The 24,020-nt window shown below is 35.0% G+C and overlaps 1 protein-coding gene across 9 annotated transcripts; it reads left to right on the top strand.

Annotated features, from left to right (window-relative positions):
• Positions 1 to 560: 560 nt before the first annotated feature.
• Positions 561 to 13,863, top strand: LOC128238843 (uncharacterized). 9 transcript variants are annotated; one of them, XM_052955119.1, is made up of 10 exons: positions 561 to 832; positions 2,297 to 2,360; positions 4,430 to 4,511; positions 5,706 to 6,487; positions 6,776 to 6,799; positions 7,426 to 7,617; positions 8,506 to 8,724; positions 9,217 to 9,325; positions 10,100 to 10,590; positions 12,172 to 13,863. In XM_052955119.1, the coding sequence occupies exons 1-10, from the start codon at positions 827 to 829 to the stop codon at positions 13,080 to 13,082; spliced, it is 2,880 nt and encodes a 959-aa protein (XP_052811079.1). In that variant the 5' UTR covers positions 561 to 826; the 3' UTR covers positions 13,083 to 13,863. The 9 variants fall into 9 exon arrangements, with proteins under 9 accessions (XP_052811079.1, XP_052811083.1, XP_052811082.1 ...); XM_052955123.1 differs by adding an exon at positions 4,658 to 4,751 and having other exon boundaries at positions 561 to 2,360; XM_052955122.1 differs by adding an exon at positions 4,658 to 4,751 and having other exon boundaries at positions 561 to 2,360; positions 5,678 to 6,487.
• Positions 13,864 to 24,020: the final 10,157 nt, after the last annotated feature.

Below are 24,020 nucleotides of genomic sequence, written 5' to 3'. Positions count from 1 at the left end.
TACCGTTTACAGAATCATTAGTTTAATATCGCAGTTCAGTAGTCTATCCAAAACACATCCACTAGTTACTTTCATCGAAATGAGTAGCTGTATGATTTATATCAAGGTTTAGTAGGGTCCTTGCTTTCTACAGTATCAATGTTTTAAAGCTGCACTCTCATAGATTGAACGTTTTGACAACTTTTTATTTTTTTGTCTTGGAATGAGCAATATTTTGCGTAAATATCTGCAAACCAATTATACAAGACTGCTGACCAAAGATCAGATCGCATTTTTTTCATATTTCCGTTCGAAATTAATGTTTTATGGCTTAAACTGTTTTACTAACGGTTTAAGAAAAAAGCATAAAACATCAATTTTTTAACTTTAATATAAAAATCTGCGATCTTATTATTGTCACCAGTCTTATATAACTGGTTTTCATTGATTTTCGCAAAAAATGGCTCGTTCCAAGACAAAAAATAAAAAAGTTGTCAAAACGTTCAATCTGTGAGAGTGCAGCTTTAAAACATTGATACTGTAGAAAGCAAAGACCAAAGCTCAAGAGTATATACCAGAAATATCACAATTTTTATAAACTTCTATTTATTGATAGGCTTTGGTCATTCGGTTATGAAATATTTTGTGATTTTGTGGAGAAATATTACCTAACACTTTAAATGTAGAGACTTTTGTTACAAATAATATGTTATAAATTTGATTAAGTAGGTGTTTCCGGTTTCATATTGTGGGCGATACACATTTACGCAACAACACTTAAACTTATGAAACAAAGGAGAATATATGAGCCAAGGATTGGTCTTATAAGAAGAAAGGAAACTTGTACATGAAGGTATTGTTTTAATATTGAACAATTTATTTATGTTATCCATATCTTTATATTCATAGGTTGAATTTTTTCATTGCTTTTAAATTGTCAAGCCTAATGAGGCTATAATTAGACATGTTGCAACGTGAACGTTCAATATATCATCAAAAGCTACTTACTATAGTCAGTTTAGCTATTGTCGGCATACTGTTTGGTGTATTACAGTTTGTAATTATGTTTTGTATTTATACTTAAATTAGGCGTGGAATGATTTGTTTCGCAAACTTTCAAGACCGAAAAAGCTTGTTAGTTATTTGTTTTCAGTATGTTTCACATGTTCTTTCTTTACTAAATGATCCATTTAAAATTGCTCCAAAAATACAAAAAAATTGAACAATTGATGTCGTCAGATTACATTTTTTTTTTTGAAGAAGAACTTAGCAAGAAAATCATTTCGAACTTCAAAACCTAGATAGCATGCATCGTATAAAGCAAACCTTATGCTACTTTTTTGGCAAGTTTTCACCAAATACTAGTAAACCAAATTACATCTCATTAATACCGTAGGGTTTTGTTCATGCCATTAACTATTTGCTCTGAAATGTGAACTATTTTCTACATACATGTACTAGATATATACCTTTATCTGATTTTTGCCAAGCCAACAGAGCAGTTTGAAGAACAACTGCATAAGATTTTAAATAACTTCATTGTTAAATTATCATTAAATATCAGCACGATGAAACTTGTCACAAACTATATGTAATGTTAAACATTAATTAGTAATTCATAAATACCTTTCCGCTCAAATCTTTGGGAACCTAGAGTATACCTAATTGTAATTCAGGTTTCAAACTCGAATCTGTTTACATCACAAAAGTAGAAGGGACTCGTTCACTGATTTTTTTTTGTTCTAACCGCGTCTAATATAGTTTCAATTGTCAATAGCGTTACTATCGCATTTTCTGAAACAGTTTTAAATATATATGATAACATTATAACTTCATTTTGATGATGTTATCATTAAATAAACATTTACAATTATTTCACACATAATTAATATTTTCCATGTCTGACCCTATAAAACATGAACGAGCCCCTTTAAGATAATCAAAAAGCAAAAATTGTACGTCAAATCAACGTTAAAATATAATATTGGATCACTTGCAGAAAGCGTGAGTATGTCACACATCTGTAAACGTATATGGGTGTAAAAAACATTTTTCATATATTCATATAGACAACTTACAAGGTCCATCGACCAGCTTAAATGTTTTGTCTAGGTAAGATGGAGTACCGCTGCACATGTCCATCGTCCGGCTTACAGGTTTCTCTAGGCAAGATTGAGTACCGCTGTACAAGTCCATTGTCCCGCCTACAGGTTTCTCTAGGCAAGATTGAGTACCGCTGTACAAGTCTCTGTCCCGTCTTCAGGTTTCGCTAGGCTAGATTGAGTACCGCTGTACAGGTCCGTTTTTCCGTCTACAGGTTTCTCTAGGCAAGATTGAGTACCGCTGTACAAGTCCGTTGTCCCGTGTACAGGTTTATCTAGGTAAGTTGGAGTACCGCTGTAAAAGTCCGTTGTCCCGTCTACAGGTTTCTCTAGGCTAGATTATGTACCGCTGTACAGGTCCGTTGTCCGTCCTACATGTTTCTCTAGATATGCTGGAGTACCGCTGTACAAGTCCGTTGCCCCGCATACAGGTTTCTCTAGGCAAGATAAAGTACCGCTGTACAGGTCCGTTGCCGACCTACAGGTTTCTCTAGGCAGGATGGAGTACCGCTGTACATGTCCGTTGTCCGACTTATAGGTTTCTACAGGTAAGATGGAGTACCGCTGTACAGGTCCGTTGCCGGCCTACAGGTTCCTCTAGGCAAGATGGAGTACCGCTGTACAGGTCCGTTGTCCGGCATACAGGTTTCTCTAGGCCATATGGAGTACCGCTGTACATGTCCGTTGTCCGACTTACATGTTTCTCTAGGCAAGATGGAGTACCGCTGTACAGGTCCCTTGTCCGGCTTACAGGTTTCTAAAGGTAACATGAAGTACCGCAGCAGAGGTCCGTCCTCGGCTTACGGGTTTCTCTAGGTAAGATGTAGTACCGCTGGACAGGTCCATTGTCCGGCCTTCAGGTTTCTGTAGGTTAGATGGAGTACCGCTCTATTGGTCCGTCGTCCGGTCTACAGGTTCTCGAGGAAATATAGTGTACCGCTGTACAAGTCCGTCGTCCGAACTACAGGTTTCTCTAGGCAAGATGGAGTACCGCTGTACATGTCCGTTGTCCGGCCTACAGGTTTCTCTAGGCAAGATGGAGTACCGCTGTACACGTCCGTTGTCCGACTTACAGGTTTCTACAGGTAAGATGGAGTTCCGCTGTACAGGTCCGTCGTCCGGCCTACATGTTTCTTTAGGCAAGATGAAGTACCGCTGTACAGGTCCGTCGTCCGGCCTACAGGTTTATCTAGGTAAGATGGAGTACCGCTGTACAGGTCCGTTGTCCGGCCTACAGGTTTCTCTAGGCATGATGATGTACCGCTGTCCAGGTTCGTTGTCCGGCCTACAGGTTTCTCTAGGTAAGGTGGAGTACCGCTCTTTTGATACGTCATCCGGACTACAGGTTCTCGAGGTAATATAGAGTACCGCTGTACAGGTCCGTCGTCCAGCTTACATATTTATTCTAGGTAAGATGGAGTACCGCTGTATATGTCTTTCGTCCGGTTTATAGGTTTGTATAGGTAAGATGAAATAACATCGAACAGGTCTGTCGGCCGGCTTTCAGGTTTACCTAGGTAAGATGATGTACCGCTGTATAGGTCCGTCGTCCGTTTTACAGGTTTGTCTAGGTAAGATGATATACCATTGTACATGTCCGTCGTTTGGCCTAAAGGTTCCTCTAGGTAAAATGGAGTACCGCTGTATCGGTAGCTGATATGTTTTTCTGGGTATCATGGAGTACCACCGTACAGGTCCGTCGTCCGGCAAACAAATTGTCGAGATATGATGGAGTACCGCTGTATAGGTCCGTCGTCCGACCTGGCTACAGGATTTTGAGGTGTGATTGAGTACCGCTGTATAGGTCCGTCGTCCGGCCTACAGGATTTCGAGGTGTGATTGAGTACCGCTGTATAGGTCCGTCGTCCGGCCTACAGGATTTCGAGGTGTGATGGAGTACCGCTGTATAGGTATGTCGTCCGGCCTACACACGTCTCTAAATAAGATGGAGTGCCGCAGTTCAGATCCGTCGTCCAGCTTACAGGTGTCTCTAGGCCTGTCCTGTTAGGGGCATTTTCATATGTTGAGGGAGTTCTGCAGCCATACCCCTCAGTGTATTTATAGGCCCGTCCTGTTCGGGGCGTCCATAGGCCCGTCCTTTTAGAGGCTTCTTGGGATGCTTACTATGGATTTTTATTTAAAAATAGGCCTTAACATTGTTCGTGATACGTGTACGTGTGTTGAGATTAAACCTATCGATTAGTATATCATGTAATCAAACTTTATTTTTCAAATTCAGTCTATTTGTCCAACTATCTCTTTCATGGTTAAGGGCCTTGAAGTTTTGGAAGAAACAAGTTTCAGTTTTAAATTCAATAGTTTTACAGCGATATCCGTTGTCATTGCAGCTACATGTGTTTTCCTAATAAGAACCAATCAGCGACAAAGTCAAGTTGCCGGAAGCTCGAAAAATGTCAACAACCGCTATGAGTATAACTTTTTTAGCCAATGGTTATTTTGATTGAATATGGATTGTTAACGATTGAAAGGTTAGTTGTGCCATATGCATTTATCAAAGTATGTACGTATTTATAAGCGGCATTATTTGGAACATGTCGTTTTTGTATGTTTTACAGGGACATCATAGTTTAATTAAGGAGTCGCTGCTTCTTTGCATCATTTCGTTTTGTTTCTCGAAAGAAGTGCCAAGGGTTCTTTGTCATTAAAAAGGTATTTCACTTCTTTTATCAAAAAGCTATAAAATGTTCAGATTTATATCGTGGTGTAAAAGAAAAGTAAGATCAAACTAACTTTACCTGATTTTTGGTATGTCCGAAGAGGTGCTCATTTCCATACTGATAGCCATTTGTGTCCCTAAGAGGTTTTCTTTGTAAGTATTTGGTTACTTATGACATTCAAACATCATTTCTGACAATATAATGAGACAATATCTTGTAGTATTAGGCTTAGGCCGTCGAGTACAATCCGTTTTGAGGACTTACTCTGACAACTCTAATTGATGGTTCTGATTCCTTTTTTTTCAAATGGTTTCGGTGAATGTGAACCGAAAGCTAACACATATAAGGTCAAAATTGAAGTAGGTCTCCGTCCTTGTTTTATATCATGACTTCGCGACGGTAATTATTGAATCAGAATTGACACATATTGTTTGGTTGCCAGAACCTTTATGCATATGATTTAGACGTATGTACCACTTAAACAAGATATGCTACCAACTGAATTGTTCGATTATGTCACTTCCGCCATGAATGACCCTTCATATAGAATATCTTATATAGAATTGTACAGTGTGGTAAGCTACTTGACCCGTGACATCATTTCAGGTACTTCGGCAACTTTGTTAACGGCGTTCAAGAGTTTAAACTATTCTAAGTTTACGTATACTGTGCTGTTATTATAGCCTATGTTTAACGGAAACCAGTTTTCTTTATATGGTCGATGCTTTTTCTTACGACTGATTATCCATTTGGGCCTCAATTCGAATGTTCGAAGTGGATGAATTTTGGGAACTAACGTGATCGGACTTCACACAGTTTGTAACAAACCCATTGATCTGGTCACTAACAATGTTTCCGCTTTTGATATAGTTACAACCTTTAATTTGAATCGAATAGTAACTGGTATTTTTCTTAAAGGTTTACATAACAAATACTCGTAACACAGGATGGCAGATAGACTAAGCGATGTGGATCGTTTCAACAACTTCCTACAAATACTTATGCGCTGCTGCGTAAAAGTTATGAGAAAACTTTTGTCAAAGTTGGTTCAAACGCTTGGATATCCATATGTGGACAGATTTCTTTCAAAGGAAAAAACACACATACAAAGGATGTCATATGCTTCTTCGCCAAATATCCAGGCGATTTTATTTCCTGATACACCAACTGATATTGAGCAGTGGGATTTTTCGCTGCTTAATTGTATTCTTAACCTTATCCAAAGGAAGATAATTATCCAGGAATTCGGAAATCCTATTGATCCAGTGCTTGAGAAGAACAAAGCTCAAGTTACTTCAACACCAAAAGGTAGAGCATATGAAACAACGCTGTACCCAACGCTTGGAAGACCAACGGATACAAACAAATGGTCCATGCCAGTTTGCTCTTGTCTTCTATCAGTGTTGTCGCCAAAGCCTCAGACATTACTTGTTACAATATTGGAATCGTTAGATGATATAAGGGAACTTAGAAACCGCATTTGCCATCCTAAAAACCCTGCAATGACCTCATCAGATTACGAAAGGCAAATGCCTGTTTTGAAAACCTTTATTGACGAAGCACTTGCATACCTTGGAGATGATGCTGTTGAATCTGAAGTAAAGACGGAAATGTGTGACATTGAAAATGGCAAAATGAAAACCTTTCTTTTGATTGATCAAAGTCATCTTCAACAATCATACGACAATGACAGGGACATCATTCAACGATTAGACAATATAGAAAAAGGTACCTCGACCTTGTATTAAGTGTCAAAAGAGTTTAACGTTTAAAGTGGAAAGACGCGCAAGATACAAGTATTTCGAATGTATGAATGTTTGTATATTAATATGAATAATGTATTATTTTGTAATTTACCATTGCATATTTAGATTTCCTTCAAATAAAACAAATCTTGTAAGATACGTACACTAATGAGAATGTACGAACATGAAATGTATCTACAATTAGTGATGCATCGTTTTGCAGGTCGCCTCTGATTGATAATATTTCTCTTTATGTCTTTTATTATTACAGCTGTAAAAGATATGCCGAGTCAAGGTAAGAATTTTAGAAAAGATATTTCAAAGATAAGATTTTTGCGTGTATTTACTATAAGATCAATTAACATTAAAATCAATTTCAGATATCTGAATTATTTTTTTACTTCATGGCCGATATTTGAAAATAGAAATACAACTGACTTTCAACAAGCCTTCCAATTCCCCCCCTCCCAGTCAAATATGATATCAAATTAGGCCATGTTTACAAACATGTGACATGATTTTTTTCTGTTTTGAAGAATTGATGAATAATAGCCTTATTGTTTATTACGTTTTGGGAAATATGTACTCGCAGAAACTTGTACTCGCAGAAACATGTACTCACAGCTTGCAATAAATGTTTTTTTATGATAAACTTTGAAAAGTTAATTATTATTTTTTTTTAGGTAAAGTCAATTTGAATAACCGGGTGTCTGTATATAATTTCTATTTTTGTATTGTCACAAACTGAACCGATTGCACGTTGTAGTCGAATTAACCTTTCGAGTCATTCCAATGTTCAGTGTGGAAATGGTGCAATAACATTTGCTCATTCGAAAAAAGATAAACTACAGTACTTTTAAATTCCGTTGATTTTACGATAATTCTTTGACCCACATGTTCATTGTATAATTTTATTTCAAGGTGAACTGAATTTGTTGGTGTTCTTTGGAAGGTTAGCTAAAGAACAAAAAGAACTTCTCTATGCGAGTTATATTGAAACATTTAATGAATGTTTGAAAAGCAGTTTACCTGAGGCAGAAGAAAATGAGGAATTAACGCAGCGTATCACTCTTGCTAGTTGTATGGCTTGGAGAATCCTCGACAATCCATACGGCAAGTACATTATTTTAAAAGCAAGTACTAACATTTACTTTTACTTTTTGTACTGTATAAAATTAATTAAATGAGTTGTCCTTTTGTCAGTTTTGTTTTTGTTTTATTTTTATCCTATACAAGTTTGTGTCCGCTCTATTTCTAACTACGTTGACAGGGATACGAATATAAAGATAAAGCATCATTTGACAAAAAAAAATGATGTTAACCTTAACCATTATTTTAAGATAATAAAATGAACGTTGTGTACATGCGGCAAGAGATAATATATACGATTATAGCAAGGCATAATACTATGTCTTAAAAGAAGCTCGAGTCATGCCCCTTGTTCAACTTTAAGGAGACAGACGAGCAGGCCGCTCTTCTTTTATACCACTATAATAGCGTGCATAACATCTTTACACTTGGTACACATGTTACAAGATATAATATTTACATTTAGAGCGAGGAATAACACTCTGGCTTAAATAACGATGTTCGACTGAAACGAAACAGACGAGCAGGCACACGTTTTCTGCAATAAAACGTTAAAAAGATATGTAAACTTAGTTCACATGTTGCAAGAGATATTACATTCCTGTATAGAAAGCAATATCAATCTGGCTTAATAAATCTCGTGTTGTGCACCTTTTTCGACTATGCAATAATAGCGTTAATAGCATCTGTTCTGGATCTTGAGCATCTGCAGGCGGCCTTGTAATGTGTTCATGGTCTTACAAGTTCTACGTACTTGTATTTTGTGTGTGCAGTTTTTCACGCCCTCCCAAAAATGCGCTATCCTTTTGTTACTATGTTAGTCACAGACACGCACAATCGTAGATGTAAAAATAATAAGGCCCAGTTTTCCTACGGCTCATTCAGAATTCATCATTTTGTGAATGTTTTTAGAAGGACGGCGTGTGCTTGGTGTCCGGCGGAAGTGCATAGAAGTACAAATTGGCTTTGACAATGTCGTATGCATGTGGAGTTTCATCAAAGACTTTTTGAATGGAAGACTGGAATCGGCATTTGAGCCAATGCAAACATTGCTTAGGAGGCAAGAAGGATTTGAAAAATTGGAATTAACCGTCAACGTTCCGGACATCTTTTCAGTGTTAATGCAAATAGGTACGTGTATTACAAATTTTATATGTATATTTAATAAGTATGAACTACACAATTAAGATTATGTTATGGTTTTTATGTAATAAGAGCATTACAACACACGCGAAACAACCGAAAACATCCCTTACATGTTAAGTTTTTGATAAGTATTACTGTAATACTTTGTACAATTGTCCATTGAACGATTTGCGAGCCCCACGCTTATGGATGGAAAATATAAAGTCGAGCGTAGATCTTAGTGTTATCAAGAAAACAAAACCATACAAGTTTTCGGCTTACAATGCCTTCAGGATGCAATCAATTGTATCTGGCTTGAACGAGTAAATTTGATGGATATAGCACTATGAAAATACGATTTATATCCATCAATCACATAGGCGCAATACAAAATCAGCTATTTTATTGACATATGACCAATTTAAATTTTTACTATTTTGAGCTTTTGGGTGATAATACAAACGACTCTTTATTAAACGTTTTTATTTAATATCAAAGGTGAAGCAGTCGAGATGGACATTGGCTCGGTAATGTATATGCTGGAATTGTTTTCAGACGTTTCCAATCGGAGGACACAAACTTCACAAGAAGAAGTCCAAAATGTCAGGTAGATTTTGTATTTGCATTTGGCGCGTTATTGCGCGTGACTAATCTACCATCTATGTCAAATCAGCGGCAATACATGTCCGGTATGCAAGAATAATGATTCTTGTATTTATCTTTTGTAACGAATGGATGTGTTCAACAGTAAATGTGAATCATTGTTTAGACGGTAGGCCGCAGGCCAACATACTTTAGTACCACAGATCCCTTCTGCATGTCGATTTGTGTTACATTTTCACTGCCAAATTGCACATTTTGGTGCATTCTTAATGGAGAATTCTTGAATTAGGACAAGTAGACAAACTCGCCATTATTATGAGAAGACGTGAAATGGTGAATTGAAAAATAAATGATTGGATATTCACCATCAGAATCACAGTGGTAGTTCAGAAAAAATAGTTTGTGGTATATGGCTTAGCCTTTGGGGTGTAATATTTCGTCTTGCTCATTATCTGCTTATTTATATTCATCCGCTTGGTGGAGATCATTGGCAATATATATATATATATATATATATATATATATATATATATATATATATATATATATATATATATATATAAAGTGATTTTTGCTGCATTGTTGTTCCTTTCGCTAACAGAATGAACCTTTATGGTGTTTATTCTTTCAAAGGAAATCATCTTGTGTGTCAATTACTCATACAGAATTACAATAGCACACTTGGCATAAATTCAACTTGAAAGTGTCATACTTGTGACAAGTGTTCTTAAGTCCACTATATTATTTATTTTATCATTGATCTTATGATTGATTCCAGTACTCAGACTGGGCCAATCAAGCCTGATGGACCAGAAGAGACTTTAGTTGAAGAAACAGACCGATTAGTTGTTGCTAAATCTAAAACGTTCTCGGAGGGATTTTCTTTTGACGAATTTGGAAAACGGGTTATGACTTCTACATCTCAAGAATATGAAAAGGCCATTGAGAAAATAACTATTGACGGACCTGAACAACAGGTTAAGCCTTTGCAGATGGAAGGATCTAAACAGCCGGTAGAGGAATGCATGATAGACGAATCGAGTGGACATAGTTTGACAGCGAGTGAATATGAAAAGTCTATGACTTATTTTTCGACTGATACGTCTGAAATAAACAAGGAATTAGTCAGTCGCTTTTGTGAGCCTTGTTTACAAGATAAAATTAAAAATCAATGCGTTGTCAAATGCAAAGAATGCGACGAATTCCTTTGCTCTGATTGTGCCCGGGTACATGGGAACATGAAGATGACCAGAAATCACATTTTAATAGGTATGATATTGCATGGACCATATTTATTCTGTATACATTCTGAAAGCTTTGTTTTACAGCACTGGCATAATATAGTCCAGTATGCTTTCTAAAACAAATTTCCCAACATTCTGGAAGCTTTGTTTTACAGCACTCGGATAATATAGTCACGAATGCTTTCTAAAACTAATTCCCCAAATCATCGATAGATCCGAAGGTTAGTGTCAATATCACCGCTTTCGTAATATTGTATTGACGTCATTTCCTCTTTAAAGACGTGAAGTACCGAACGTCTTTAAACATGTGTTGTTGTTTGTTAAGAAATTAATATAAAGGAGCAAGTTTTTCTCCGATGATTTAGATTAAATCAAAGCTTATTTCTGATACAGAATGGTCCTCTTTTAAATCATATCATTATTTAGTAACATATCATCTGTTAAACTTTCTATTTTGAATGTTTTAGAAATTGTATAAACATCAGCTATTCATCAACACTAAACTGTATTACCATTAATCGGGAAGTTCGCTGATCAATTACCGTCTGCATGTTCAGTCAGCAACTTTTATTTTATGCTGCTCAGTGATATCTTGTGTTTTTTCAATGCTGTGATTTGCGTTTCGTTTTGTTTCCCATGCATATTGCTTGAACAATTTCTTAAAGAAAACATCATACAATGATATCATAACGTTATTAATCGCACGCGATTTCCCAAGTTTCTCAAATTTTGTCAACAATTTCTCGTAATCACAACTTGCGAAAAATATTGTTGTCTGTAAATACTCGATCAAATAAAGATAATGGATATATATTGGAAGGATAATCACAGAAATGTTGTACGTACCTTGTATGTACTGAAATAGTATTGGTATTGTTCTGCGGAATATATCCAGTTACAGCATTTTAAAATTGCATGTCTAAACTTTCGGCTTCGCCGCTATGGCCCTGCAAATCAACCAGCTGGCATTTTTTAACACAATGATATTATTTAGACAAGATTAGTGCTATAATTAAAAATACACCTTTTATACACACATATACCTTAAGGAATGATATCGAATGTCTAGTCAACGCATTTATCAAACCGTTTCTCCATTTACGCTGACATTTTGTTTATAAATGCGTCATCAAAATGACGCAAAAGACATATTTTCGGAATGTAAATTAGAAGAATAAAACCCGGGTTATATAAAACTATTAAATCTTATTTCTAGATACCGTTGTTTGATAAAAGATGTTTTGTTTAAAGGAAATAAATTAATGATCTTCTTAAAATGTCGCCAGAATTGGTCACGGGACCAACTGATCCTAAATAAAAAAGCGTTGCCAACTGACATTATGTAGCAAAGTCTATGATGCACTCTGTTATCAGTTCGATTTTTATGCAAGTGCCAGAACACATTTTTACATTACAACAAAACTCATCAAATACGCTCGATATATTATTTTTGAAAAATGAACTTGTGTAGCCCGGGATTGTATAAAAATATGACTAACTGGAGTTATAACAAAGTTACGGCTGATTGTTTTCCATGAAATATGCTATTCTTCTGACGTTAGACATGTTATGTTTGGTTGGTAAATAGTTTAACTTTTCTTTACAGCGAAACAAAGTGATGATCTCGGCAGCCTGTCCTTCATCCCAGCCCCAACCCAAGACTTGACCAGACTGACGTTTACCCAAGCCCCAGCCATCTCAGTAAAGTCTCCCTCTGACCCGAAGGACTGCATCCTTACCAGTATGCTTCTTCTGCCTGAGAACAGACTGCTACTAACTGATTTGGGTAACCATAAAGTAAAGCTGCTTGACCTGCAGACCAACATCCTGGTGTCGCAGGTCAGTGTAATGCCAGGTGCACCATTAGACATGTGTCTCCTTCCTGTGGATAGGGTGGCTGTTAGTTTAGACGATGGTAGTATTAGGTTCCTGAAGACACGGGAACTACTCTCCCTTGGTGATAGCATCAAGGTAGCCATTGACTGTCGAGGTATTGGTTACTATAATGACCGGCTAATAGCTTCCTTTTCGAGCGGAAAGGTAAAGATGATGGACATGGCAGGGGAAGTGATAACAATGATTTACAGGGATGACAGTGGGAAACCAGTATTTTCAAATCCTCGGTACCTCATAGTAGTGCTCCATGAATACCAAAAAGCAGCCATCTATGTTTCGGATTGTGGCAAACACAACATCACTAAGCTGGACATTGACCTGAACATCCTCCAGATATTCCACGATCCAGCACTCAGAGGACCACAATGCATCACTGCAGTGGGAAACCAGCTGCTTATCTGTGGGAGGAATAGTGACAATATAATAAGCTTAGAATTGTCCAGTGATCAGATGACGCAACTACTTGGACAGAAGGAAGATATACACAGGCCAATAAGTGTTTGCTACAGTCAGCAACAGAAAAGGCTCTACGTTTCTGATGCATATGGGTTGAGTGAGTTGAATCGTCCAATTCAAGTATTCAGTGGCAATGAACAAATAACAGATTCTCATGCGTCATGACTTACCAAGTCATATATCTCACTGCTTTGAAGGTAAAGGGGATACCGTCTGAGCTACATCAGAAAAGAGTCCATGTGATACCTGTCAATATTTCAAAACTACAGATGCTGTTATTCAATTAAAGCATAAAAACATTAGGTGTACAGTATTTTACAGATATTTAGTTCCATGCAGGATATGAGACTCATTTTAAGAGTTATAACCATGTTGATGAAAGTGGTTAAGAAGACTGAAAATATACACATTTAACGAAATAAATAACGTGTTACTAAATTAATCAATTTGTTAGGAGTATATTTTCTATTGTCCTTCTTTACTTTAATATTAATTTAGTTATTCATTGAGTAACTAATAAAATCAGGATTGATGTAGATTTTCGTCTTGTCTAAAGTATGTGTAACGTAATGATCTTATTAAGGTTTTTCATGATATAATTAGCTTTTAATTAAATGGATATTTGTCTTCATATTAAATATTTAGTAATTATCGTTGGTCATATTCGATTGTTAATGAATGCATAAGTGGTTGACAGCCGACTTGGTACAAATGCACAGAAATGCATAAATTGTCATGTTAATTACAAAAACGTATGTCAAATTTGCCTCATATTCTTGGTATTTAAGTTGGATCATTTTCTATGTAGAAGGGTAGAGGCCGGTTGACCTCCGGGTTGAGTCCGGCTTGGACTTGAGTTAGGTTTTGGTAATGAGATAAAGAACGTTATATTGTACCTAGAACTATAGTATCATATTAAGAAAGAACATTTTAAATAAAGAATGAATATAGGAACAATTGTTGGTTAATGACTTAGAGTTCTAGAAAGTTCTGGAGAGTTCTGTGGCTGTTACGCTACACATGTTACATATGGAGGGCTATAATTCTTCAAATTTAACATAAAGGTGACCATAGTATGTCTTTCCCAGTGCTGATTGCTTTAATTGAAAAGGACCACATAGAGATCACTGAAGTAACATGTATTTATGAAACTAATCTTAATCCTTCATCATCAGCGTATCAATGTGAAGCAACATTTGCATAATTGATTTAATTATTGCACACGAAAAATTGGACAAAAAATGAAATAAAAAACGTTTTCTGGCTGGGTCTGGTACTCACAAGATTGAAGTAGGCGGAGTTCTTAATCGAAATCATTTATCAGCATTGAAAACATCTCTCAAATTAATGAGTTTCAAAGTTATATTGACAAATAATTCAGAGCGCTATAGAAGACAGATTACGGGTAATTATCGACCGTTATCAGACCAGACGCTTGATTGGTGTCAATATCGGGTTATGAACGCAGTATGGCTGTTGAAAGTGGGTTGAGTCCGAAGGACTCCACGCGTACTTTAACTAGCTCAACTGCGTTCATATCCCGGATAATGACATCGATCATGCAATTCATTAATTATATTTACATCAATAGTTTATTATTTATTTTAAGAATTTTTCAATACGTAATTTCATTCAAGAAAACCTTACATAATTATTTCTCATTCTGTAAATACATCGAGTCGACCGTAACCGGAAACAGCTTTTGATCATATGACGTCAAAATGACGTAGACTTTTTTAATTACTTCATAGTTATTACGATAAATCACTTATTTATGTAAAATTGAATCATTTAAGACAACAATACATTGAACAATCATAAATAAAAACGTTTCAATATGTGGATTAAAGTTGTTCGTGGACTGCAGAAACAATAGAATAAAAAGAGAAACAACATTCATTTTATATCAATACGCAATGATTCGCGATCCGAACATAACTCGCAATTTGCGAAAGGCCGTTCATTTGAGGATAAGAAGTTGAGGATAAAATATTTAACTTCATCCTTATATTTCAGCCTAACTAATAATTCATTTCCTTACATTGTTACATTTCAAAGTATTGTTTGAGTATCTCTTAGTATCACTTAGAAGCTCTAAGTAGTTCTAGTATACAACTGTATTTACTAAAGTTTCTCATTAAGCTATGTTATTGTCCATTAAGCATCTACTAGAGTAGTTTGTGACTAAGTTTCTGTGAAATTAAAGTACTTCATATATGCTTCTACAAGAAATCTTAATCAAGATTAACCTTAAGCGTTGTATGAGATGGTAAATCCATTGTTCAATTGAAGCGGATGTTAAATCTTTGCAAGTTAAGTAACTTTGCGCTGCTGTTTTATCCTACAAAAAAATCATTTTGTTTACAAAATACACAAAACGGGTTAAAGTATGAAAATGTGTTTACTTCATATTTCGGCAAATTATGAAATCAAATGTTGATTTATATAAACAGCATAGTTTCTTTATTAAGTATAGTCACGACACGGGGATTTTTTCCATACTAAAGTTTAACTGGTTTAGTTTACCACCTACCACACCATAGCTATGTATAGGATAGATCACGAGTAGCCGTTTGATATGGACTTTTTCAGCGAGCGTAGCGAGTTGATAATTCCATATCAAACGGCTACTCGTGAGCTATCCGACTTAGACAACAGACAGTGTATTGCTTGTTTCTCAGTCCGATACCATACATTTGTATGAAAAAAATGTCATTAAAGCACAGGAAACAAACATTTCTGTAGTATTAAGAACGTCCTTGTAACATAAGTAGGTGCACGATTTGCACGAGATTTACCAGTTCAAATATCCGAAAGAAAAACAGTTGTGTGTGAGATTTATCAAACACTATTGCAGGTTATGATTGGCCGGCTGGAGGTAGCTGTTGTCTAAACTACTTTAGATAAACTCGTTAACCCGTTCAAATCACTCGCAATGTCGGTCAAAACCATGCCGCAAGATCCATTTTTCGGCATGGTCTGGTACTCATTAAAATTGAACTAGGGGGGTAACCCCTGTCTGGGGAATCTCTTTGACTCCTTCAAAGCATTCGAAGAGCTGGACCAAAATGGACCAAAGCACTTGCAAAATTAGCCAAAAATCGACACAAACCCCGTTTTCCGACTGGGTTTATTACTTACTTGAGGGAAGCAGGCGGAGAACAATTTACTCGCAGTTGTAGGGGACACGCGCACATACCATCCAATATAGGTCCCCACAATAGGAGATTTTGTATATTATTTTTAAGCGCTTTCGCCAATTTGACTCAAACTCGCCAAAACCCCGTTTTCCGTGTGCCTGGTACTGTCTAGTGAAGTAGGTGGAGTTTTACATAATGCGTGTTGTAGGGGACACATCCACTAACCACATTATGTAGATCAGCATAATTCGATAAACAGTTCGTTCAAAGATTTTGAAAAGTTGGCCTCGAATCGGAACAAAACATGTTCTTCGTTTTAATTCAGACTGATTCAGGGGGGAATGCTGCTTCTAAGTAAACAAACAGACGATTATTAATACAATAATTTGTGCTTTATATTAACACAAATTCATATAAGAAAAAATCAAGTATGGAAAAGGTCACTCAAATGTGGCAAAACCATATGAAAATATTGTCATAACAAAATAGCAAAGTATACACAGGCAAGAAAAATAACAGGAAATAAAACGAGGAGAAGTTAATATCTGACTTTCACTAAAACAATTATTTATTACATTAAGAAATAATGTATCTAATCAGAAAATATTATTTCTTACAGGAAATAATGTGATAAGTGACGCACTCTGAGATTTTGGGTCCAAATGAGGTAACCTCGTTTTTGAGAAAATCAACTTCAAATCTGACGTCACACAATTAACTTTTATTTCGATAAACAAACATTATTTACGCGTTTTCTGTCTTTTGCTGAACTGTTAAGAAGTTTATATATTACAAAAAGTTGTATTTAACCGTTTTCTACAAGATTTTAACAAATTTATTCCCATCTAATTGCGTTTCGTTGCTGTAATCTCCCTTTGATTCAGATTCCTCATGACCTCATTTTTTCGTAAGATAAACATTGGGGTCAAAAGGCTTACGCGAGACTTTAAACATGCGAATTTGGCAGAATTTATAGAATAAAATGAAGGTATGTACATGTTTTCATATTTATATATTTAATTCATCAGGGGAATAATCATAATATCGACCACTGACAGTTTTACATTGCTAAAAGTGCAAAATAAATTTGCACCGGAAGTGAAAATAGCGGACAATGTTAAATGTCAACACTGATGTCCAGACGTATTTTTATGTTCAGTCATGCAGTGTATCGTTTTAATTAATCAAAAACATTATGTGCAGCCAACAGTAGTAAGTAAGTACTAAAAGTAGTTGTTTTGGCGCTGAAAATAACTTGATCATGTCAAGAAATCCTATCCAATTTTCGATTAAGAAGGATATCTCTGTCCGCAGGGGCTATTCCTGCATATACCTGGCATATGCAGAATGATCCAGTGGTATTGTGATTCTCCAGTCAACTTTTATCAGTTATCTGCTAACAGCTAAATCATCGAAATTTAATGGCCATTACGCCCAGCATGAATTGCAAGGGAGAAATGCTGTTTGGTCAGTTTTTGGAATGGTGCATGATTCTTAGGTTTAACGCTTCATCTCAATATATTTCGATACTTGTCAAACGTAAAACACAATAATAGTTTATTACTGAATATAGACATGATTTTCTGAACTATGATTAAGCTAAGTATTAAATCTTTGATACTGTTTATAAACTATCTCCTTGACAACAGCATTTAACTCTTAACCACATACTTGAGTTAAGTTTAAAGATTGAAAACATAAAGTACAAATGTAACTAACTATATTTCTTAACTCGCAACATCTAAATGTAATAATTTAGCACCTATAGCTTAGATTGTGTCGATAAATTTAACAACTTGATTATGGTATTGTTGAATAAAAGGCTATTAGGATTTGGCCTTCGTAAGGATGTGTTTAAACCCAAATAGAATCACGACCCAGTCATTATTCTTTACGGGTCAAACTTAATCGAATACCGGATTGGTTGTCCGGTTAGCGCAGTGGTCACCTAGGCGACCAGGACTCAATTCCCGGCTTGGGCGCATGTGAGTTTGGTTTGTAGTCACCAAGCTGGGCAAGTGTGTTTTCTACGGGTTTTCCGATTTCTTCCACAACACAAGACCACACTCTCGCGTAAAAGCGTGCAAACGAGAGTAATTAATATAAATTTGTCATAACTTTTTTCACAATCGTTGTAAAATAAATATGTTTAAACTAATATTTTGACTCCTGTACACGAAGTAAAATGATACCGTGGAGTCATGTTTCTGTAGTTGTCGAAATTCTGCGGAAAATAATGGTTGTTTTTACTTCGTGCTTTCATCAATACAAATAAATAAATAATGGGTCTTCGCATTGATACAAAAACGTAGTCCCTTCATCCACAACTACATATAGTTGATTTTCTCAAGATTAACAGCAGCAATAGTAGTTATTGAATAGTTAGTAGTCGGAGTAGTAGCTGGTGCTGTAGAATGGCAACAACAACAACAGTATCAACAAGAGGGACAGTGGTTTCAGGGGAAGCAACATCATCACATTATCGGTGGTGGTGGTGGGGGTGGTGGATGTGGTGATGGTGGCGGTGTTTGGTTGGCGGTGGTTGTGACAGTGGCAATAGCGGAAGCAGTAGTGGTAGTATTAACAGCAAAAGCTGCAGCATTACCAGCTGTATTACTTGGACTTGAGAGCACAGTATTAAATGACCAAACATGTTGACCTAATGTATTTATTTAAACTTCAATAGAACAAAGTCGGTTCTGTTTGGGGTTATATACCTGTTTACAGAAACGATCGTGGGGAGTCATTTTATGATGATTAAGGGGGGGGGGGAGTCGGTCAATATTTTACAGAAAAGGAATCACTCAATGATAATGATTTTATATGGGTCAAAATATGTACATATGTTCTTACACCGGTCACGGTGTGAAAACAATGGAAGATGCACACAAAACAAATCATTTTTCTTGATTGAAACATTTGCAAAACAAATCGCTATCTGTTATACGAAAATGCATTCACAATGCCCCAGAATGTGTTCATGAAGATGTAAACACAATTGAACATAATTTAACACTCGGAGGTTCAGTTTCATCAATATGATGTATTTTCAAGTTTCGATTGTATTCTCCATGGTGAATACGTATACAGTCGAGCCCCATTGGTTCGATCTCGTTTGGTTCGAATTCCTCGTTGGCCCGACCTTGATGTTTTGGATTCGTTTCATTAAACTGAAGGTAAGAATTACCGCTTGGTTCGAATTTTCCAAGGTTCGAGGTATTTTCGCCGGTCCCTAGGAGTTTGAGCAAACGGGATTCGACTGTACTTACGAATTTAATAAAAATATACAGTGAAAAATAAAGCTTTTAAAATGAAAAATTAATAGAGTGTTGTTGTTTTCTATAAAATGCGAAATTAAAAAGCTGCCATTGTAAGATCAATATTTATACGCTAAGTAAAGCATACCCCTAAATACAATTCGACCTATGAAACGACCAGATTCATATATAATGCAATATAGGTTACATTAACATTCCTAATAAAACGGTTGTTAGCATACCATTTTCATTACCAGCTATCATATGTCTAATTGTTTGTTAATGTTACTCATTAAAATAACAACATATTTAAGTTTAACTAGTCAATAATTATGTATAACACTTAATAGTTCTTCATGTTTTTCTTGGCAAGATTTAATACATTCTTCCAAATCTTGACCCAAACCGCAGCGATTCCCAAGACATGATAACATGAGAAATTGACCTTAGATTCTAGGTCTATTAGGAGTGAATGTGTAGCTGAAGTTGACTCTCGTGTAGAAATGAAAAGTGGAAAAATTGGCTGGTATTTCTTGGCATGTGTTCTTAGGCTTGTTGTTGTTGACTTTGTGATAATTTAAAACAAAGCTTTTATTGTTGTGACAGTTTTTGTTATAAAGAAGTGGGTGTAATAGTAAGAGAATTGTTCCAAAGGATTAATTCGGCTGGCTGTTCTTGTGTGTGTTTTTATATATATAAACCAGTAAATTTTGCAAAAAATAACTTTGCGCTTGATATGTATTATTTCATGTTATGATATTCCTTTTGCATTTTTGTTGTTGTGAATTTGACATATAAGAACTAGTCATAATTAGGCATTTAGTTTACATGAGCACATGTTGTAAACAAGTCTTTGTTTTTACTTGTTTGTTGTTCATATGATGTATGAAATATTCAATAACCAATATTTCCATATTGATTTAAGTTGACAATATGTACTTAGGTTTACACAATGTTAGAAGTAACAAATTCAAAATAACTAAGAAATATAATTAATTATAAGTTGTGTACAAATGATTAAGAAATCAAACTAAATCATATTGTAGGGCTTCTAAAACAACTTAATTACTCATGCCACTCTCTTACCAGTCTGTAAATGCAATTGAGTAAAAAACAATATACTAACCATTGGAAAGTTAACAGAGATGATACAGTTTTAACTTAGCTTTGGTTTTACATTAATTTGAATAATATTGATTATATTACATTTGGCAAAGTCATATAATTATTTAAATATATATATATGTCATAATATTAACCAACCTTTTTTGAGGGATATGTAAATGGGGGGGGGGGGGGGGTAAATCACACAGTGTCAGATGAGTTAGTTATAGCTTATTGATGTTGCTTTGGTATCATTTTTGTCTACATAATCAGCTTAAGTTCATAGATATTATGTTGTCAACTTATCATTTTAAGTTAAATAAACTTCCATCTCATTGGAGTGAAAGTTTGCCTTATACCAAAACATACCTTGTTCTACACTTGAAGATGCAATGTTAAATGATCAGTTTAATATAAGTACATGTTTCACATGTTTGAAGTCTCGTTCATTCCTTTATTTACTAGCATATATTATTGCGATCCTTGAAACACAGTTGTTATTTCAGGTACATGAACTTCTGTGCATTTCTCTTTATATTTTAATTAATTTATGACTAAAAAATGATTTTTTTCATGGAAAACAACATTGTTTTATATGAATTATAAGGAACATCATAATTCAAAATAACGCTCAACAAGCAAATTGACTGGAATTTCTCTCCAATTTGAAAACTCGTGATTTAATAAACGCTAGTATCTCGTATCACCCGAGATATAATGAGAACTTTGTAGGTGGCTATATTTTTGTTGTTTTCTTGATATGTTAATTTTTCATAACTCAAGTTGTATATTTCTAGTTGTAATATAGTTATAGTATGTATTTATAATATACTTGACCTTGAAAATATAGAAAATAAACATATAAAAAGGAACTATTTTATCTGCGCATTCATTGTTGTATACAATTAGGTTATGATAGCTGTTCTAATTTACCCACCGTTGAGAACAACGAGAGAAAGAAAAAAGAGAAAATGCTCTTGAATAATCTATTTATTTTAGCAGAAATGAAGGTTTGAATAAATGTAAATATAAGTATTAAAATTCGACATGTTGTATTTCATTGGGGTATGGTATGCAATGGCGCAGTTCAAAATGCTGGTGGAGTCTATCGGAATCCACCCATTTTGAACAGCCCCTTCGGACTCCACCCATTTTGAACAGCCCCATTTCATACCATACCCAATTAAAATGCAACATGTCGAATTTTAATCCTTAAGTAAATTGTATCAGGAAAACATATTTTTAGAAGTAAAAGTCTGAGAACTGTTTTTTTATCATATATAGAAATGTGTGTAAATCGTTTGATTGTAAAAAGTCAAGTTACATATCTATGCTAGGCAAGTTCATATAGAAAACATCGGAGCTCAATTACTGCCTACTGGTAATATTTACCAATAGGGTTAAACTAACTACAATCAAATATGTTTCACCCAAATAGTTTGTATTGACAATACTCAGGTATTACAAAATAAATTGACAAAAGGCATACAATGAACTACGAGCATTACTTTGATATACCGCTGAACTGGCTCAATTGCATAATGCAATTTGGTAAATAAGTGCTATATGATTAATATTATAGCTTTATCATTACTATTCGTCTGCCTATGTCAACAAGGACTAGCATTTTATCTTGTTGTAGGAACTTATCTATTGTGTTCTGTTAATTTTTAACAGAATAATTTATGTTTGCTCAACGATAAGAAAAATATAGTGTTACGAATGGAGTCAGTTTTCAATAAAGAAAACCTGGATCTCGAAATTTAGAAAAATAACCAAATGTACAGAATTTTGATACGCAGAAGATAAAATTGCACTTGTTAGCTTTTTCTATATATTCACACAACTGTTAAGCTTGTTACATTTAAAGTATTACGTGTCGCGTTTATATGACGGGATTTAACCGCGGAGGCAAATATATGCATACAAACGCAAATATCTATGTAGTTAACTTTACCGGATTTCACTAAGTGCTTTATGTTAATCTCTACTAAAACCACAGTTTACAGTGAAAAACTCAAATCATTTGTATGTACAATACGCACGTATCCTGTTTCAAGGTCTATTGAATAGAATTACATTGTCTGTAGTATAATAAACTACGAGCATTACTTCGGTATGTCGCTGAACCCGCTTAATTGGATATTGAACTTCAGTTAATATGTTTTACATGATTAATATTCATGGCATGTTTATATCTTCGTCTACATGGATACTGACTTCCATTTCAATTTGTTGTAACAGGGACTAAACTAATGTGTTTTAATCATTTTGGACAAAAACAACAATTGTTTTCAATTAATATTTGATCAATGATTAGAAAATAAAGCTTCACATTTTTAACGACCGGGAGTCAGTTTTCAATAAAGAACAGCCGGCTTTTGAAATGAATAAAAATATCCAAATGTATATAATTTTAATCACCCGGATAAAAAATTGATTTAACTCGTTTATATGCCGAGATTTTACCGCGGGGCCAAATATGTGCATTAACACGCAAATAAAAAAAGTCTTAAAAATACCTTATACTTGTGTTTGGAAAACCTGCCAACGTGGGTAACATAAACGCACCAATTGATTGAACCTGTGGTTATTAAAAAATCGCAGGGCTTTATAGTAAATACTTGACAAAAACTCAAATATAGGAAGGAAATTGCTATGAAGCTTTGAATTTTAAACTTGGTTCTTCCTGTTTGCTTAAGAATTTTACGACAAGGTAAACAAACATGTACACATACTAGTTTAAAACCGTCTGACAGATTCGCAATATTATCAGTTTTCCCAACGTTACTACATCTGAACGTCGGATAGCCTCACACATTTCTAATAATTACTATCAGATATTTATATCAAATGCCTGTAATAACAGTTGCATGATGTTTAAGTACTTATCAACGCAAACCTTTCTATTTATTAAAAATTACCCATGGGGAAAATTAGCGCTATGTGAAATCGCGGGCAATTAAATGCAAAGCAGATGTTTTGGTGCTCATTTTTATGAAAGTCCGATTTAACAAAGTGGATTTCTGTGAAAGAAGTTCATAATTAAATGGTCTTTATCTTAACTGTGTATTGAACATTGGTAAATATATATTATTTTAATAGTTTATTGAACCTTATTCTAAGGTTTTCAATTAAGCAATTAGTGTCAATAATTTATGTTTATCACCAAAATGAATGTTATATATTAACTGATCACTACCTGTCATAACATGTCACGGCAAAATTTACGTTATTTGTGATAATATCTATGATTTTACCTATTCTTCAATGATAAGTTTTAGTAATAGTTAGATGACATGAAGTCAATAATGATTAAGAATGAGCGGAGTGAGCGTAGCGAACGAGTACTTCTCAATCATTAAGAATTCACTTCATGTCATCTAACCGACTTAGAATACAACCTCATTGGCTGATACATTGTCAACGCGAAATTTGACACAGGGAGTGTATATCGAATGATTGGCAGTAGGCGGATCTTTAAACACGGAAGTTGAAATTCTCAATGAATAAGTCTACTACTTAATGACTGCCTATCTGCAAATGTAGGTTGTATTTGAAAGCAATTTAGAATTTGAATTGCTGTCATCTTTATGTTATTT

This window comes from Mya arenaria, chromosome 6 (assembly GCF_026914265.1).
Source record: "Mya arenaria isolate MELC-2E11 chromosome 6, ASM2691426v1".
Lineage (NCBI taxonomy): Eukaryota > Metazoa > Mollusca > Bivalvia > Myida > Myidae > Mya > Mya arenaria.
The sequence above is the reverse complement of the archived record's forward strand: the minus strand, read 5'-3'. Positions and strand labels throughout refer to the sequence as shown.